The sequence below is a fragment of the Ranitomeya imitator genome, chromosome 6, assembly GCF_032444005.1.
Source record: "Ranitomeya imitator isolate aRanImi1 chromosome 6, aRanImi1.pri, whole genome shotgun sequence".
Taxonomy (NCBI): Eukaryota; Metazoa; Chordata; class Amphibia; order Anura; family Dendrobatidae; genus Ranitomeya; species Ranitomeya imitator.
This window is the reverse complement of record NC_091287.1, coordinates 504,616,606-504,637,748: the sequence shown is the minus strand read 5'-3', so window position 1 is coordinate 504,637,748 and position 21,143 is coordinate 504,616,606. Positions and strand designations below refer to the sequence as shown.

Genomic DNA, 21,143 nt, shown 5'->3' with positions numbered 1-21,143 from the left:
GGGGTGCAGGGGCGTGCTGAGCTGTCAGTGTGTTGAATGACAGCTCAGTCATCCAATGGGGTGCAGGGGCGTGGTGAGCTGTCAGTGTGTTGATAGACAGCTCAGTCATCCAGTCTGGTGCAGGGCTGTGCTGAGATGTTGATACTTTGATTGACAACTCAGCCGTCCAATCAGAGACTGTGAGGTGCTGGGCCTGTTGCAGGTACTCTCTGTTTCTAATTAATTCCATGCTACTTAGCTCAGCTCTAAGTTCAGATTTTTGCCAATCTTAGCATTCGCTTGGTGTTGCTGTTTGGCTGATTGTCTGCTCTCTATTTGTTGATCTACTGCTGCCGGACTTTGGACCTGTTTCTTACTATCCACCTGCTCAACCCCTTTGCTCTATTCCGCCATTCTCCTAGTATTCAGACTTTGGACCGTGACCTGGCTTTGCATTTATCTTTTCCCTTTTGGTCATTACGTGCTCTCTCGGTACCTGACCTGGAACGTTTGACTATCCTGCCTCCCGGCTTGTCTGTGAATGATGACTAGCGTTACAGAGACTCAACTGTTCAAGTCTATTGGTGAGCAAAAAAAATAAACAATCAAATATCATACAGGGCCACATCACACATTGCAAATCTTATAAATAGAAAAACATAAATGGTCTTGTAAATTATTAATAAATGTTGTATACGGTAATTGACCAAAAGATTGTCCCAAAGGCCGAGCCATAATGGTGCATTTAGACGGTGTGATTTTGTCCTTTTAACGAACTCCGATCGACAATATACAAGACACTCGGCACTGGTTTAGTGGCCTGTTTAAACATTGTAACACGATGGCTCTGTCACCATACAGCATCATGTTATCAGCAGCGTAACTCCTAATTACCAGAGGTGATTCTTGACCGATATTGATCATTTTTATGCCGAAATACACAATCTAACCACCCGATATAAAAGAGCTTTGGCCATTTGGTTTGGTGATCACCGTCATATTTACGGGGGGCCGATAGTTGGGAACAAACGCTCGTTATCCTATTCTCAGACTGTCTTAATTGTTTCTCCTTCTGGGGCAAATACTCAGTTTACCTTTTCTGTCTACACAATTGGCCAAAAGCTGAAATCAATATTATCCAATGGATGAATCGACTGACCGTAATTTTAACATATGTTTGCCCAAATAAAAGATCACACAAGTCCCTTTCATAGGAGAACCCAATATGTGCAGAAAATATACTATGATTTCACCTTTAAAAACTATAGTGAGGGTGCGGAATGGTAGAATTGGGCTTCCGAGGATAGATATTCAGAATCACTTTTCCTTTTTCTGTACTTTGCTTTAGGATTATAATGGTTTTGCTTTCAAACAGAATCACAAAGAACACGACCCACATCGGAGCGGCTATAAATTATCGGGACACGTCCCTATATGACGCAGTACACACAACTCTCTATTGCATATAGAATCAATTAGTCAGAGCATGAAAGGCATTGGGCTTCACCCCTGCAGTGTAAAAACTATCAGAAGTGTTGAATAATGCATCATAATATTTTTCTGTAGTGAGATTGAAAGTTTCTATTGATCGCAGTTATTTGTCTCTGCGGAAACCCTGCCAGGGTGGGCTAGATGCACTCTCCGAAGAGGAGAATACCCACCACTAAACGCAAAAACTTTACACTGGATCCAGTATACGGTATAATAAACAGGAAGTGACGGAATTCTGTAGACTTTAGGAACTAATCACAAGTAACCAGGAGCCTGGCTGTTTTATTAGTCACTCATCTACCAAAAAATAAAACATATTACAAGGCTAAATACACTTTTTTATGTTAAAGAATTGCAATGTATCAGTAACAATCGACTCTGTATGGAATCCGATTTTTTTGGCGTACCGAAGACTTAATGGGCGAGTCTCATCCAACACGCGGAAGAAACTAGTGCATGCTGTGATTTTTTTCACGCGGTCAGTGGAAAAAATTTGTTAATCTACGCTCCCCTATTAAATAAAACTTGATCGAGTGCTGTCGTTTTTACACAAACAGCACTCGGATCTAAAATATAGTCGCGTGAATTTGGCGTTCGGGTACTAAAGGGTCACTGTCATTTTTAATTTTTTTGATTAGTGAAGTGGACTGTGAAAACTTTGACCATAAGATACCGGGTACTGTGGGTGACTTTAACCAATTACTGAAATAAATGGGAAGAAATCAGGTTTGATCAATGCTCATCGGAAAGCCATGCAAAGTGATGTATGGGTTTGTCTGTTTTAAAGGGTCATCGTCATTTTAAAAACATATTTGTTTGAGCATGAGATACAGTTAGGTCCATATATATTTGGACAGAGATAACATTTTTCTAATTTTGGTTATAGACATTACCACAATGAATTTTAAACAAAACAATTCAGATGCAGTTGAAGTTCAGACTTTCAGCTTTCATTTGAGGGTATCCACATTAAAATTGGATGAAGGGTTTAGGAGTTTCAGCTCCTTAACATGTGCCACCCTGTTTTTAAAGGGACCAAAAGTAATTGGACAATTGACTCCAAGGCTATTTCGTGGACAGGTGTGGGCAATCCCTTCGTTATGTCATTCTCAATTAAGCAGATAAAAGGCCTGGAGTTGATTTGAGGTGTGGTGCTTGCATTTGGAAGGTTTTGCTGTGAAGTAAACATGCGGTCGAAGGAGCTTTCCATGCAGGTTAAACAAGCCATCCTTAAGCTACGAAAACAGAAAAAACCCATCCGAGAAATTGCTACAATATTAGGAGTGGCAAAATCTACAGTTTGGTACATCCTGAGAAAGAAAGAAAGTACTGGTGAACTCATCAATGCAAAAAAACCTGGGCGCCCACGGAAGATAGCAGTGGTGGATGATCGCAGAATAATCTCCATGGTGAAGAGAAACCCCTTCACAACAGCCAACCAAGTGACAACACTCTCCAGGAGATCGGTGTATCAATATCCAAATCTACCATAAAGAGAAGACTGCATGAAAGTAAATACAGAGGGTTCACTGCACGGTGCAAGCCACTCATAAGCATCAAGGATAAAAAGGCTAGACTAGACTTTGCTAAAAAAAATCTAAAAAAGCCAGCACAGTTCTGGAAGAACATTCTTTGGACAGATGAAACCAAGATCAACCTCTACCAGAATGATGGAAGAGAAAAGTATGGTGAAGGCGTGGTACAGCTCATGATCCAAAGCATGCCCCATCATCTGTAAAACACGGCGGAGGCAGTGTGATGGCGCGGGCATGCATGGCTGCCAGTGGCACTGGGTCACCAGTATTTATTGATGATGTGACACAGGACAGAAGCAGCCGAATGAATTCTGAGGTATTCAGAGCCATACTGTGTGCTCAGATCCAGCCAAGTGCAGCAAAACTGATTGGTCGTCATTTCATACTACAGATGGACAATGACCCAAAACATAAAGCCAAAGCAACCCAGGAGTTTATTAAAGCAAAGAAGTGGAATATTCTAGAATGGCCAAGGCAGTCACCTGATCTCAACCCAATTGAGCAGCATTTCACTTGTTAAAGACTAAACTTCAGACAGAAAGGCCCACAAACAAACAGCAACTGAAAACCACCGCAGTGAAGGCCTGGCAGAGCATCAAAAAGGAGGAAACACAGCGTCTGGTGATGTCCATGAGTTCAAGACTTCAGGCAGTCATTGCCAACAAAGGGTTTTCAACCAAGTACTAAAAATGAACATTTTATTTAAAATTATTTAACCTGTCCAATTACTTTTGGTCCCTTTAAAAACAGGGTTGCACATGTTAAGGAGCTGAAACTCCTAAACCCTTCATCCAATTTTAATGTGGATACCCTCAAATGAAAGCTGAAAGTCTGAACTTCAGCTGCATCTGAATTGTTTTGTTTATAATTCATTGTGGTAATGTCTATAACCAAAATTAGAAAAATGTTGCCTCTGTCCAAATATATATGGACCTAACTGTATATGGTGCCGAAACCCAAAATGATCACTGAAATTAAGTGACTTAAATGATCAGCAGAGCACTGTATCCCTTCAGCTATAACCAGCTCTGCTCGACTCTACTAGAAGAGCGAAGAAGAAAAATATATAGGCACTTCAGATTTATAAGGTCATTGGTAGTATAAAAAAAATCAAAAATAAAGCCAAAACTTTGACCACGAGAGTCTGGGGCTTGAGAATCCAAACGAACGCTAAAATGAAGGAATAGAAATTATCATCTGAGATTATAAATAAATAAGGATTCGTATCAGTCCGTTATTTTACATGTAAACAGGGTATGCCTCAAAAACTCAAGATGAAACAAAAAACATATGTTAAAGTGAACAACACACGGGCGGTATCTAAGTGCTGTCTGATTTTTTTAATGGCCCCATAGATTTGTTTGGTGAGTTTGGTCCGACGCTCGGACAAGTGCTATTGTTAGGACCAGTCAGCCCAAGTAAAATAATCGGACATGTTAACTACCCCATAGACTATCATAGGCACGAGTGCTATCCGTGAAAAACATGGATCACACTCGTACGACAATAACTGACTAACATCTGAATGAGTCCTTGTAATGAGAGGTTATAAAAGTTGGGCTTGTTTAGTTTAGAAAAAAGTTGTCTCAGAGGGAATCTCATTTATATGTATAATTATATGTGTGGTCCATACAACGGACTGGCACGTGGCTTACTCTTTCCAAAGGACCAGCGGGCATTCATTAAGTGTGGAGGAAAGGCAATTCCGGAAGCTAAATAGGAAAGGGTTCTTTCCAGTTAGAGCAGTCAGACTGTGGAATGCCGACCACAAGAGGTAGTAATGGCCGACACTATAGCAGAATTTATAAAAGTTCTGGAGCTTTTCTCATCACAACAAATGACATCCTGGGCTATAAATAACCTCTTAATAGATAATGTATAATTGGTCAACAAAGGTTGAGCTTGATGGACCTGTGTCTTTTTTCAACCTATGTAAAAAAAATTTGATTGCTTCATTGACTTGTCAAAAGTTTGATTATGAAATTCTGGGTGCTGCACCCCCCAACCAATCACTGAAATAGGTTCAGAAAGTTCAGTTCTGTGTCCCTTTTGGCCATCATTATCTTGTTGAAGAGAAGAGGTTGGTGGTGTGTGAGATCTTACACGAGTAAAGACTTTCTATAAGACTGCCCACTGCTGTTCTCCACCTTCTTGTGGAGGGCCGAGGAAAGTCAATCATAGCTCTTCTGCCCATTAATTTTAGCAAATGGCTACTAAACATTTTCAAAGATCTAAATTTTAACTATAGTTGTGAGAGAATATTTGAGCAAGTAACGGGAAAGTATACTTTGCTCTATGCATGGTCTTGGTACAGCGGCACATAGCGCCCCACCATATGCTGCCTCTGTACAGCACAATATCGCCATTATTAGGTGACACAAAAGGGCGTCAAACAGTGGCACACTGTGCGGCTTGAGGTCCCAGTACACAACTGTAATAAAACCCGCCAGCTTGTTACATGGGACTAAAGATTTCTAGACAAGGCTGAAAACTATTTCCAAGACAGCAATGTTTTTGCCAATTTTGCAAATAAATTAGCCATCAATAACCCTTGAAATGCCACAGCCCACTATGATCGGCAAATGTTCTCAGTGACCCGGAGAACTGCGAGCCTCAGTTTTCTACACATAAATATAATCCCGCCATTTTCTTAAATTTACAAGGTCAATGAAACAAAAGGTATAGCAAAAAAAAGCATTAAGAATTTTGAAATCTGTAATGTACAGCTCAGTGAAGTGAGACAAAAAAATGAAAACTAAATAAGGAGGTTGTGACATTTTCTGCCTCCTTCAGGATATTAACACTGAAGGAAGTGACATGTAGACAAATTATCAAACATTTATTCCGCTATTCCACATCAGTCCTGGTGAGTCACTCAATCAGCGTGCTCTTTGAGAACAGCGGGAAGTGGATTATTTTGCCAACACAGTGTTCTCGTCCTCGTGAATGCCTTCATTAGCTAAAACATGGCAGCTTGGGACCTCGGCCAGTGGGATGTTGTGTGTGACTGACGCTGTAATTGCAATCTTCAGAAGAGTAAAGTATCATTGGTCAGTTCTTTTTCCTTTCCGTGAATGCAGGTTGAAGTCTTGGCCAACCCAGAAGTCTGGAACATTACACCAACATTACCTTCCAATCGCTCACCGAGAGGGAAATGGCACTGACGGCCAAACATGACATATGGCCTTACTTTGAAGCGAACCAGTCACCAGATTTTTCCCAATATAAAGTAAGGCCAGTACCTGTAAGCCATCTTTTACAACATTTTAGTATGCTGTATGTCCAAAATCCCCTCAACAGATCCCAAAGAAAACACTGGTCCGATGGGCGCCTCTGGTTTTGATCCGGCACCTGCTCTCTTCTTACCATCGCCACCCTTCTGCCCTCCTTCATGTGAATGACCCGTCCTACACAATCCACACAGTGTCCCTAAATCACACTCCTGCGCAGGCCCCGGAGAGTACAAAGTACTGTAAAGCGCATGCGCCGGAAAAGGCCAAAATGTGATGATGACTCGGCAGTAAGGCCAGAACATGCACATTACAGTGGTTTGCTTTGCCACCTGCATGGCAGAGAGAAGAGAGGTAGGAGAACAATTGGGTGACACTGTTTAGATGACATAGGACACGTCATACATGTCAAGTAGGGAAGGAGGATGGCGATCATAAGATAGGAGGAACCGGATGATGACCAGAAATGCCGATTGGACCGGACTGTGCCATCCATGGGTATAATAAAATGTATTTTTCGTGATCTGCAGAGAGGATGGCGTACAGTCATGGCCAAAAGTATTGACATCCCTGCAATTCTGTCAGATAATACTCATTTTCTTCCTGAAAATGATTGCAAACCCAAATTCTTTGGTATTATTATCTTCATTTAATTTGTCTTAAATGAAAAAACACAAGAATTGTCCTAAAGCCAAATTGGATATAATTCCACACCTAAACATAAAAAAGGGGGTGGACAAAAGTATTGGCACTGTTCGAAAAATCATGTGATGCTTCTCTAATTTGTGTAATTAACAGCACCTGTAACTTACCTGTGGCACCTAACAGGTGTTGGCAATAACTAAATCACACTTGCAGCCAGTTGACATGGATTAAAGTTGACTCAACCGCTGTCCTGTGTCCTTGTGTGTACCACATTGATCATGGAGAAAAGAAAGAAGACCAAAGAACTGTCTGAGGACTTGAGAAACCAAATTGTGAGGAAGCATGAGCAATCTCAAGGCTACAAGTCCATCTCCAAAGACCTGAATGTTCCTGTGTCTACCGTGAGCAGTGTCATCAAGAAGTTTAAAGCCCATGGCACTGTGGCTGACCTCCCTAGATGTGGACGGAAAAATTGACAAGAGATTTCAACACAAGATTGTGCGGATGTTGGATAAAGAACCTCGACTAACATCCAAACAAGTTCAAGCTGCCCTGCAGTCCGAGGGTACAACAGTGTCAACCCGTACTATCCGTCAGCATCTGAATGAAAAGGGACTGTATGGTAGGAGACCCAGGAAGACCCCACTTCTTACCCCGATACATAAAAAAGCCAGGCTGGAGTTTGCCAAAACTTACCTGAAAAAGCCTAAAACGTTTTGGAAGAATGTTCTCTGGTCAGATGAGACAAAAGTAGAGCTTTTTGGGCAAAGGCATCAACATAGCGTTTACAGGAGAAAAAAAAAGGCATTCAAAGAAAAGAACACGGTCCCTACAGTCAAACATGGCGGAGGTTCCCTGATGTTTTGGGGTTGCTTTGCTGCTTCTGGCACTAGACTGCTTGGCCGTGTGCATGGCATTATGAAGTCTGAAGACTACCAACAAATTTTGCAGCATAATGTAGGGCCCAGTGTGTGAAAGCTGGGTCTCCCTCAGAGGTCATGGGTCTTCCAGCAGGACAATGACCCAAAACACACTTCAAAAAGCACTAGAAAATAGTTTGAGAGAAAGCACTGGAGACTTCCAAGGTGGCCAGCAATGAGCCCAGACCTGAATCCCATAGAACACCTGTGGAGAGGTCTAAAAATGGCAGTTTGGAGAAGGCACCCTTCAAATATCAGGGACCTGGAGCAGTTTGCCAAAGAGGAATGGTCTAAAATTCCAGCAGAGCATTGTAAGAAACTCATTGATGGTTACTGGAAGTGGTTGGTCACAGTTATTTTGGCTAAAGGTTGTGCAACCAAGTATTAGGCTGAGGGTGCCAATACTTTTGTCTGGCCCATTTTTGGAGTTTTGTGTGAAATGATCAATGCTTTGCTTTTTGCTTCATTCTCTTTTGTGTTTTTTCATTTAAGACAAACTAAATGAAGATAATAATACCAAATAATTTGTGTTTGCAATCATTTTCAGGAAGAAACTGAGTAATATCTGACAGAATTGCAGGGGTGTCAATAATTTTGGCCATGACTGTAGATACATATAGCATACTACAATGCTGAAAAAGTGGCCATAAAGTTGATGACCGTAAATAAATCTTATGCACACACTTTTTTTTTTCTTGACGGAATTGGAAAACGTGACATTTTTTTAAAAAACTGCCACGTCAGTTCTTTCAGCGTTTTTGCACCATTTTTCCACCCATATAAAACAATGCGCATGTGCAAAAACGAAGCAAAATACGCAGATATCAGGTTTTCTTACGTCTTTAGTGAAAAAAAGGACATACAGCAGGATGTGAAACTCATTTATTTTTGTGATTTTCCCAAGTTTAAATCATAATGTCTTGGCGTCCTCACCTGAGAATGGCGGTATGGGTTAGTACAGTTTAATTAAATTAGTGATATGTGTAAAGTAAACATTGGCCGACCAAGGTGTAAAATTGAACAATACCTGACCAACATCAAGGGCTGAGCAAATAAACAGTGTCTGACAAAGTCAATTCTCTGCCAATTTCTTAGGTAAACTATTCCCGACCAATTCACCTCCCCACATCTGTTTTTACATTTGTAATTGTGTGTTTTTTCATGAACTCATATGAACGTTTTTAGTTCAGTATAGTCACTATTTTTTCAGACATAAAATCTTTTTCCACTAAATAATTTGATGAAATTGCCCTTTTTTCCCCAAAATGTTTTCATAGTGTCACATATGTCTTGTTTTGGTGACATAACACCTTGCATTGTTCATGCTTCTGTCGTGGAAGCAAAACAAAACTTTGGAATCCTGAAAAACGCAGCAAAAACTGTTTTTCTAAGCATCGTCTTTCTACTCTCAAGAGAGCGGGTTTCGTCTGCAGAAAAAAAAAGCCTAAGATGCCAAAAAAATGTAAGTACCAGCCCTGTTAAACCCATATCTAGTCAATTAATGGATTTACAAGCTTTCAAAAGTTTTTTGAGGCATTCAAAGACTACATAGTTTTCAATCGGAAACCGCTTCTGAAAAAGTTGCCTTTTTAGCGAGTTTTTCTTTCCTTCATACAGTTTTGGAGGAGTTTTTTCCCGAAGCATTTTTTTCTTTTTGCAGCCTTCTGTTTAGAGAATGCCTAGTGTAAAGATAATTCTATCAGGATCCACTTCAAAGAAATGACATGAATTTTTTTTCTGCAGCAAATCCAACCCGAGGGTATCCAATCTAACCGCCACTCATTTTTTTTTTGCTATTTTGTGAAAATGAATCCCTTAAGCAGTGGCAAAATTTTTGGCACACAGCTGTAATTTTTTTTTTGTTTCTATATGTGCAATTTTTAGAATTTTATGTAGATATTTCCCAGATTGCAGTTTTTAACCTAAAGCATCAGTCCCTCAGGGTAACAGTCTGAGTAATTACTGTGGCATTTCTAGGCATAATGAATGGAACTTTATGTTAATAAAAGGTTTCTCCTGAAGCTGGAACCATGTGGGATGCAAATTTTACAATCTCGCCTGTCCTCATTCCATCTTCTCCCTCCTTGCACCAATGACACTACTTGTGGAGGATGGAAAAGCTGGAGGACTGCTGGAGGAGCACGTCATGACCAGACATCCAAGGCTTTCCCTTATTTAGCTTCGTCGTTACCCTACCAAAATTTTAATGATTCTTTCATTAAAAATGTGTACAATATACCCAATTACTGCGTCCAAGGTGCCATTCACTTAACACAGGGGAAGAAGCTTAGAGGGCACCTGCGCAGAATATGTGTCTGCCCCCCGTCCGTGTATGTACATGTGCATATATGTAACAAGCACATAAACTTTACATTTTTAAACTTTACTATATGAAATCTTTTTTTTTTTTTTTTGTCTGTTTCCTTGTTTTTTTGCCAGACATGCTGTATATGTTAGGCTGGTTTGTATATTTTAGTTACTAGTTTGTGAAATTGATTTAAAACTACATATTGCAAAAATCTAACTATTGTATTTTTCTATCGTTATTTTTAGTTTAACTTAATGGAAAAATCTCTGACTTTTACAGTTCAATTCCTTTTTTTTTTTTAATAATGTACTGCCACGTAATGATATATCTTTATATACATATCAATGCATTATTCAAGAAAAAAAAAAGGATTGAGATTTTTAGGCAGAGAAAATTCTCTCACACACAACAGTGTGGAGATTTTTAGGTAGAGAAAATTCTCACACACAACAGTGTGGAGATTTTTAGGTAGAGAAAATTCTCTCACACACAACAATGTGGATATTTTTAGGTAGAGAAAATTCTCTCACACACAACTGTGTGGAGATTTTTAGGTAGAGAAAATTCTCTCACAAACAACAGTGTGGAGATTTTTAGGCAGAGAAAATTCTCTCACACACAACAATGTGGAGATTTTTAAGTAGAGAAAATTCTCTCACACACAACTGTGGAGATTTTTAGGTAGAGAAAATTCTCTCACACACAACAGTGTGGAGATTTTTAGGTAGAGAAAATTCTCTCACACACAAAAGTGTGGAGATTTTTAGGTAGAGAAAATTCTCTCAAACCAAACAGTGCGGCCTGGGGTTCACTGTTAGAACCTGTGGTACGGAAGGCAGAACCTCTGAGTTTGTGTCTGAGCTACCACAATGTACAAAAAAAAAAGAAAAATGTATAAAAATATATGAAGTCATTCAGTGAGCGCAGTCAGATGCTGCAGCTTCTCCTCCAAATGTGAACATAGTAGCATCCCGTGTAAGAAACAGCACAATAGCAGCAGTACTGGCAAACATTGTTCAGAAACCTAATTGCCTCCTACAGGAGATATGTCAGCCCCTGAGTTAAAAAAAAAAAAAATGGAGCCCCATTTTGTTTTTCATTCTTCATACGCCAGAAAAATAGTAAAATGGTGCAAAATCCTGATCGAAAATCTGGGACAGGGTCTTCCAACCTGCAGTGCACCATACTGATTTCTACTTCTGCAGCAGAGGGGTATTTGTCCTGCTGCAAATGCCCCATCTGCACCCCCTAATAGTTATGGCCCTGATATACCCTATTATGTATTTATCTTAAAAAAAAAAAAAACTGAATCTTTTCAATGCAATTTATAGTCATAGTAAAAGCATTCATTGCGGTGAGCTCACTGTAACTGCATGTAACAAGCAGAGGACATTATAGGATCACTGGTCAATAACCTGATTTAAATGTACATCTCGCATTACAAATTAGCAGACAAATATTACATTTGCTTAATGGGGTATAGCACTTTAGCCGCCGTGTTCATTGTGGAAGGAAAAGATTATTTGAAGAGCTCAAAGCACCAAGTGAATCAGCACAAAATCCACATCATGGACGCCGTAATTCATTTCATTTCAGGCTGTCCTAGGACCAGGCTTAGCAGCGTCTGTAGGTTAATGACAACTGGAGAGATTTCTTATTCCAGAATAAGAACAAGTGGATGGATCTTCCCCGTACAATGGATTTATAGACTAGGAATGAGCGAATGTGCTCGGATAGGGTGTTATCCGCCATGGTCGGGTGCTAAGCGAGTGTCTTCGGCGTGCTCGAATACTATGTTCTAATCCCCGCAGCTGCATGGTCGGGTGCTAAGCGAGTGTCTTCGGCGTCCTCGAATACTATGTTCTAATCCCCGCGGCTGCATGGTCGGGTGCTAAGCGAGTGTCTTCGGCGTGCTCGAATACTATGTTCTAATCCCCGCGGCTGCATGGTCGGGTGCTAAGCGAGTGTCTTCGGCGTGCTCGAATACTATGTTCTAATCCCCGCAGCTGCATGGTCGGGTGCTAAGTGAGTGTCTTCGGCGTGCTCGAATACTATGTTCTAATCCCCGCGGCTGCATGGTCGGGTGCTAAGCGAGTGTCTTCGGCGTGCTCGAATACTATGTTCTAGTCCCCGCGGCTGCATGGTCGGGTGCTAAGCGAGTGTCTTCGGCGTGCTCAAATACTATGTTCTAGTCCCCGCGGCTGCATGGTCGGGTGCTAAGCGAGTGTCTTTGGCGTGCTCGAATACTATGTTCTAGTCCCCGTGGCTGCATGGTCGGGTGCTAAGCGAGTGTCTTCGGCGTGCTCGAATACTATGTTCTAGTCCCCGCGGCTGCATGGTCGGGTGCTAAGCGAGTGTCTTCGGCGTGCTCGAATACTATGTTCTAGTCCCCGCGGCTGCATGGTCGGGTGCTAAGCGAGTGTCTTCGGCGTGCTCGAATACTATGTTCTAGTCCCCACATCTGCATGGTCGGGTGCTATGCGAGTGTCTTCGGCGTGCTCGAATACTATGTTCTAGTCCCCACGGCTGCATGGTCGGGTGCTAAGCGAGTGTCTTCGGCGTGCTCGAATACTATGTTCTAGTCCCCACGGCTGCATGGTCGGGTGCTAAGCGAGTGTCTTCGGCGTGCTCGAATACTATGTTCTAGTCCCCGCGGCTGCATGGTCGGGTGCTAAGCGAGTGTCTTCGGCGTGCTCGAATACTATGTTCTAGTCCCCGCGGCTGCATGGTCGGGTGCTAAGCGAGTGTCTTCGGCGTGCTCGAATACTATGTTCTAGTCCCCACGGCTGCATGGTCGGGTGCTATGCGAGTGTCTTCGGCGTGCTCGAATACTATGTTCTAGTCCCCGCGGCTGCATGGTCGGGTGCTAAGCGAGTGTCTTCGGCGTGCTCGAATACTATGTTCTAGTCCCCACGGCTGCATGGTCGGGTGCTAAGCGAGTGTCTTCGGCGTGCTCGAATACTATGTTCTAGTCCCCACGGCTGCATTGTCGGGTGCTAAGCGAGTGTCTTCGGCGTGCTCGAATACTATGTTCTAGTCCCCGCGGCTGCATGATAGCCACAACACATGCACGGATTGAGTGTTTGTTAGGCAATCCCTTCATGTGACGAACAGCCGTCAGACAGGCAGCCGCGGGGACTTGAACATATTTTTTGAAAATACCGAAGTCACTCGGTTAGCTCCCGAGCATGGCAGATAGCACCTTATCACTCATCACTATTATCCGCCCAATTTTCCCTTAATTATCCTTTTTTTTATCATTGACTTTTTCATACACTTATTACACAAAATCACAAATGCAAAAGAAAGAACAAATGCAGATGCAGATAAAACACAATTAAAGAACCATATAAATAAAAAAAAAGACATATGCCTACTAGCCAGACTAAAAATTCACTATCCCACCCATTTCACGTTGCCCGGGGTTCTGGTTACCTGCGTAATAGGAAATGTACTCACATTGCTCCCTGTCCAAATCTGTGATCTAATTTTTGTACCTGAAGTATTTGGGATTACCAAGCTATTAACCCTAGAGTGTATCTAAAAGGTAGAAAGCCATCTATACATTGGGGAAACCCACAATTACCCCCTTTTTATTTATTTTATTTTTTTTAACGAGGGAAAAAAATTGCACGTTCAATACAGAGTATGCTGGAGTCACCTTTATGTGACACTTTTATTGAAAGGCGTAGGTTTCTTGATAAATGTTTGCTTGTTCATGTCCCACAAAGTCATATCAAGTCACCTCGTGCTTACTACTTTTACCCACTTTATTTTTACATTGAAAAGGTCACAAATTTGGGTTCAGACTCATTATTAAAAAAAAAAAAAAAAGATGCTGATGAACTGTGCGCTTTTGGTGCACTTTTTTTTTATACCTTTGGGCTTCTACGGAGAACCCGAAACAAAGACATATAAGATATGCATTTCCATTTTTGTGTGCAGAATCTCAAGTGTTTCTGCGCTGAAAAACACTGCTGCACCAAAAACACAAAAAAGCGGAGAAAATCCTAAAAAAAAAAAAAAAAAAACTCTAGGTAAAAAACATTATTCAGAGCAGACTGATGTGTATGTTGGTGCAGGCACCTGCAGAAAATAAACAAAACATTTTTACAAGCGGGAACACGGGATTTATTCTGTATATGATACAGATTATCTAGGATGGGAATCCCGCTTTAAAGGAGTTGTCCTGTCTAATAAAAAAAAGTGTGATACATACACTGTCACGATTCCCCTGTATTCCCTGTGAATGTGGGCAGTCACTTGACCACATTTAAGCGATTTGCATACTTGCAGTCACATGCCGACTAGACTTTCTTCTGTTGCTTAATGTTCTAACAAAGGAGAGTCTAGTTGGCATGTGACCCAAAGTATACAAATCGCATACATGCGGACATCTGACTGTCCATCCGTACAGGGAACACAGGGGAATTGTGACAAGGTCGCATCACACTCTGTTACCTTTAGGCTGTCTACAGTCACATACAGTAACTGTAGACTATTCTTGGACTGGACAACTCATTCAAAATGATCAACATAAGCCATTTGATCTCCTTCTTCTTCATCGACCACTAACAATCGTAACGGGAATCAATGCATTATATCCTGGAAAGTGACAACGCAATAACTGGATCCAGCCCTCGCTTTGGGCATTGTATGTCACAACAATACAATTTTTTTGGTCTCGCATGATATATCACATAAGAAAATTTAGGCTGCACAAGAAATCATTCAGCTTCAGGATGAAGCACATAACACAAAGAAAAAAAGGTGCATTGTGCATAACACGGAGATATTCTTTAAAAGTCAAACTTTTAAAAACTTCTGAAAGTCTATAGCCACCAGTCAGAAGGGTTCTTGAGTCTTGAGACTCCATCAATAGCTTCAAGGGTGATCAACATTAAAAGTTCTCATGTATCTGAAGGTAAGTGATAACTTGTGGATTGGTGCTGGTTTCACCAATCCTGAAAACAGGACTTAGAAATGACCCACCACTCCATTCAACCTTTAATCCACTCTAGAGCTGGCCATACACATTAAACCTATGTTAGCCGAACCCGCTGATATTCAAGGGTTTGAACGACGTCTAATGTGCATGGGTGCGCCGGCCGAATGATTTCGATCAGGCATGACTTATTTCGGACTGCCAATCACATTGTTCTCCCTTAGATAAGCCACCAGCCAAGAACACTTGGCCAAACGAGCGCTTGTGTGTATGGGAAAGTCGGCTCAGATGGCTGTTGGCCAAACGATCTTTCAGTCGACAGCGATTTAATGTGTATGGCCGGCCTAATTCTTTCTTAGGATTGGCAGGAAACCTAGCAGTTGGCCACCCTTCCGATCCGTGAGTTATCTCCAATCTTGTGGATAGGTGAGAACTTTTAATGATAGACATAACTCCTTAAATGCAGACGTTCATAGGTCTATATACACCTCTGCAAGCCATTCGAAGATTCGATAAGTGCTTCTGTCCCTTGGTTTAAGCAATTGGTGGGGGTCTTGTCCCCCACCAGAAAACTACTATACAATGGCTATAAAATATCACATTTGTTTTGATATGTCGGATTTTGCTTTCTACATTAGTACAATCAGAACGTCTGAAATGATTTCCATTTAGCTTGTTTGAGCTTCTTGTCTTCCATCTTTCATCTTTCAACGTGTTTAATGACCATAAGAATGAATTGTATCAATCTGGAACTAATCATTCCGGTGGATTTGCTGTCATCAATTGTCAGTCACTATGTCGGTTGAAGCTGGGCCAATTGTTGATGTGCCAATCTTATATACAATCAGGCTTGATGTCATTTTATCCAAAATTATGTAGTTCCCAAGTGAACTTAGATACTCACATCCGTCCATCATTATCTTATATTAATACAGTACAGTATATCTATACACAAAATAATTCTCAGTACCCAAATACATAAATCTTCTCACAATTTATAAAACCAACACAAAAGTTATATCTGGGTTAATAATACAGTAATAGCTGGTCAAATATCCAATTCCGAAAAACGTAAAAATGAATTAAAGGGAACCTGACAGCCGATACATGATGTCCGATCCATGGACAACCACATGTATCAGGCACTGGCTGTATGATTCCATCAATGTATGTTCGACTCCGAAACACTGTGGCGTTCTAGGCCAAAACATACTTTAAAAGCCAGCTGCCCACTCCCCTTGAGTGACAGGTCTCTCCCTGTGTGCATGTAAAGGGAAGGACCGGTTATCCTCAGGAGAGCGGGAGGGGAAAAGCCACCAAAGATCCACTTGTCGGTCTAGTCTGTCATGAGGCAGCATCTATCAGCTGTGAGGTTCCCTATAAGTGAACGCCGCATCTAAATTATTCCAGGTATGTGCTAAAGGACCAAATAAAACTGATATTAATTAGAATACACATTGAACATTTGAAGTTGGAGAATACGTCTTCTCATCATTGTATATAGATGTGTCCTTCCATACATTTGCTCCTGGATTGAGCTATAACAAGATGTGTGGCACGATATGACTAAGTTTGAAAAAAACAAAAAACTGATTTGTAATAATTAGTGATGAGTGAGTATACTCGTTGCTCAGGTTTTCCTGAGCACGCTCGGGTGGTCTCCGAGTATTTTTTAGTGTTCGGAGATTTAGTTTTCATTGCAGCGGCTGAATGATTTACAGCTACTAGCCAGGCTGAGTACATGTGGGGGTTGCCTGGTTGCTAGGGAATCCCCACATGTACTCCGGCTGCCTAGTAGCTGTAAATCATTCAGCTGTGGCGATGAAAACTAAATCTCCGAGCAGTCATAAATACTCGGAGACCACCCGAGCAACGAGTACACTCGCTCATCACTAGTAATAATCTGTCGGGATTTGTTTCTGCTATTTATGTCTATGTGTGACCACGCAACAGTTGTGATGTGGATTGCTGCCTGTCAATGGTTTTGCATGTATGTTCTTATAATACATTGAATCTGTGTCATGAAAAATTGGAAACCTTAAAGAGGTGCTCCAGGATTGTAATAAAATGCCCCCCTTCACTTAATTCAAACAGCAGCCCGTCCTAGTCACATGACAGGATGGGCTGGAGTCTCAAGAAGCACAGCTCACGAGTCCTGTCTGACAAAGAAGGTGTATAGTAAGCACAGGGCTGTGATAGAAGAATTAATTCTTCTTTTCACTAACTGAACACAACTTTTTTTTTGCTCCAGACTCAGTGTGCTGTCATCTGAGAAGATTAATTTCTACTCCTGTCACACATTTTTCCGGCAGCTCCATTATGTGTGCTTAAGATACAGCTCTGTCAGTTGGGACACAGGTCTCGGGACCTGTGTTTCTTTAGACTGCAACCAATCATGACGCATGACTAGGACAGGCTGTTGAGTTACATGATGGGGACATTTAATTACTTTTTTGAAGAAACCCCTTTCAAGAAATTTGCAGAAAGGTAAGGATAGACACATCTGTATGAAGGCTTGCTTTTAACCATGCCATGTTACCAATGTAATACCACTGAGTTATTACATCAATAATCCAAAGGGCATTCTTTACATACAACAGAGATGAACAAAATACTGTAGACTATTAGACTCCAATGTAAGGCTCTCTCAACTTGTATTGATTGTATGTAACTGCAGGTTGGAGCTCACCGTGTGTAAACCTTCCAAGCCAGTTAGACTCCATTAATTCTTTTGAATATTTTTGCACCCATCAAAAAAACAGTGTACAGACATAATCAGAAAACAACCTAAAAATTTAGGACTCATTACACATGTTCTAGGAACACTGATTTCAGCAATCTGACCATGAGACATGCAACATGGGCCAATACAAAACCATTTATATAACAGAACCTTTACACTGCTCAGAGGTACATTGGGAATATTGTGGCTTTAACAATGCAGAAGTAAAGTCAATTACATGAATTTGTTCACACAACGTTTGATGGCTACAGCAGAACTAACCAAAAAAAATATTGTGAATTATACACAATCAATAGAGATCCTGTGGACATGCCTTACCTTTTTCACTAACACTTTCACTTTCAATCTCCACATCGTCACAACTCGTGTATTCAGGCGTAGATGCCAACTCTTCCTCTGAACTACTCAATGATATCTGGCGCGTTTTACCTCCCTTTTTTGTTTTATGAGGCTTAGGTGGTGGCGGCCGGACTGATTCAGACTGGTCTGAACTGAGGGAATCGTTCCTTAACATGGTTTCCATTTTTTCCCTTTTAGTTTTCCTTACAGCAGAACTTGGATCCAAGTGGTGTTGCTTTCGCAAAGAATCTGTGCGTCTTAAATCTGGCCTATCGTTTGGAATGGGGCTTCTTCTAGGTGTTGGGGGACTATGATTTGAGTTCCTTTGTCGACCAGGACCTGGTCCTTGCACATCTCTAGTTCTTTCTATAGAATATGAGCGTTGGCTCTCCATGGCCGCTCTGCGCTCAGATGCGGACCTTTGTCTAGACGGCCGATCCAGCCTCAACATAGACATACGAGATTCCTCTAACTCTGTATGAGCTAAAGATACATCACTATGTCTTCTTTCATGACGAGCTCGGGACACCTCTGCATGGATACGCATTTGCTCCTCATAAGGTTGGGGTTTAACGGGATACCTAGCCAAATTAGGGTCACTTCTATACCTAGCCTGATACTCCTCCTCTCGCCTTTGTCTCTCATATTCATCCCTGTCCTGAATGTCCTCCTCATCTACTGAATACTCATTGGAATGCCGCCGACTTCTCCTGTAATCACCATGTTCAGGTTCTTCATAGTGCTGAGGCCCACGTGGCGATCGCCTCTCAGAATAATCCGAAGGTGATCTAGGCATTGCGCTATCTGTTGTAACATACTGGGAATGTTCCCCTATATCTTCGTCGTATTGTCGATTCTGATCTCTGGATATTGACGGGCTTCTTTTCCTGTAATATAAATCAAAATAACACAATCAGTGGCGTAAAATATAGCCTTCTATGACAACAGCAAAACCTTCCAGATTTTTATACGCATTCCTAAAATTTAACATGTGCAGTTAATATCACGACAAAGTGTTGTGACATCAGATCAGAAAAATATTCTGAAAATGGATCACCAAGGTGAGATGGGTGTTCCACTAGAACACTAGAAGTAATAGCATATCGTTAGGATATGTCCTCATCTAATGGTGGACCAAGGATACAGATTTTAGGCAAGGTGATGTTCCAGCGATTTTATGGTACAGTCTAGGTTGACATGTCAATGCAACATCTGTTGGCTAAAAAAAGGTCACAAGGTAACTTACAACTATCTCAAAATTGACAACATTTTATTACAATCACTGTATCGTTGCTTTTGATTTTTTTCTGACCATGGGGTCATGTTGTTTTGCCTTAGTCAAAACTGGTGGACAGTCAAAATTTTGTGTACGATCACATAAGAAGGCAACCAAAACTTGGCTTCTGTGCTCCCATTGCATTTGATTCCTATGTAAGTTATAGCAGAAGCAATCTTTGCTGCAGATATCCATACCATGAATAGTGAGGATGTGCTTGACTGTACCTTATTGACTGAAATGTGTTGTAGCATGCCGTAATCTATCACCAAGCCGGGATTAGATGGGAGTGCAATAATGACTTGTGGTACAATTTTTATCATTTGTCAAATTGGTAGTGAAATGGAACATGGCTTCTAAGACATATACTGACTCCTCTATCACTTTCTTGGAGTAATAATATCTTACAATATTACAAGAAAGGCATTCTTTAGATTATCATTCTTCATACGGTAAATCTTCAGGAGTAGAGATGAGCAGACCTTTTGAAATTTGAATTTGCCAAGTTTACTAAATTTTCCTCAAAAAGTAGTTTTGTATATTTCGAATATTTTGCCATAAATCACAGTACCGAAAAACCACTGGTTGCCCGGAGAAAAGAGGAGAGAGATGGGAGAGAGATGGGAGAGAGATGGGGGAGAGATGGAGAGAGATGGGAGAGAGATGGGAGAGAAATGGGAGAGAGATGGGAGAGAGATGGAAGAGACATGGGGGAGACATGGAGGAGAGATAGGAGAGAGATGGGAGAGAGATGGAGAGAGATGGGAGAGAGATGGGAGAGAGATGGAGAGAGATGGGAGAGACATGGGGGAGAGATGGGAGAGACATGGGGGAGAGATGGGAGAGACATGGGGGAGAGATGGGAGAGACATGGGGAGAGATGGGAGAGAAATGGGGGAGAGATGAGAGAGAGATGGGAGAGACATGGGGGAGAGATGGGAGAGAGATGGGAGAGAGATGGGAGAGAGATGGGAGAGAGATGGGAGAGACATGGGAGAGACATGGGGGAGAGATGGGAGAGACATGGGAGAGACATGGGGGAGAGATGGGAGAGAGATGGGAGAGACATGGGAGTGACATGGGGAGAGATGAGAGATGGGAGAGAGATGGGAGAGAAATGGGAGAGAGATGGGAGAGAGATGGGGGAGAAATAGGAGAGAGATGGGAGAGAGATGGAAGAGACATGGGGGAGACATGGGGGAGAGATAGGAGAGAGATGGGAGAGAGATGGAGAGAGATGGGAGAGAGATGGGAGAGACATGGGGGAGAGATGGGAGAGACATGGGGGAGAGATGGGAGAGACATGGGGAGAGATGGGAGAGAAATGGGGGAGAGATGAGAGAGAGATGGGAGAGACATGGGGGAGAGATGGGAGAGAGATGGGAGAGAGATGGGAGAGAGATGGGAGAGAGATGGGAGAGACATGGGAGAGACATGGGGGAGAGATGGGAGAGACATGGGAGAGACATGGGGGAGAGATGGGAGAGAGATGGGAGAGACATGGGAGTGACATGGGGAGAGATGAGAGATGGGAGAGAGATGGGAGAGAAATGGGAGAGAGATGGGAGAGAGATGGGGGAGAAATAGGAGAGAGATGGGAGAGAGATGGAAGAGACATGGGGGAGACATGGGGGAGAGATAGGAGAGAGATGGGAGAGAGATGGAGAGAGATGGGAGAGAGATGGGAGAGACATGGGGGAGAGATGGGAGAGACATGGGGGAGAGATGGAGA

At 41.9% G+C, this 21,143-nt stretch overlaps 1 protein-coding gene across 19 annotated transcripts in view; it reads right to left on the bottom strand.

Moving 5' to 3' along the window:
* RIMS2 (regulating synaptic membrane exocytosis 2) overlaps positions 1 to 21,143 on the bottom strand; it is a 736,866-nt gene that overhangs the window by 370,412 nt on the left and 345,311 nt on the right. For all 19 annotated transcript variants that reach the window (XM_069731752.1, XM_069731753.1, XM_069731750.1 and 16 more), the window contains one exon: positions 18,115 to 19,022. In XM_069731752.1, coding sequence (XP_069587853.1) covers positions 18,115 to 19,022 — 908 coding nt within the window. The remainder of the gene's footprint in view (positions 1 to 18,114; positions 19,023 to 21,143) is intronic.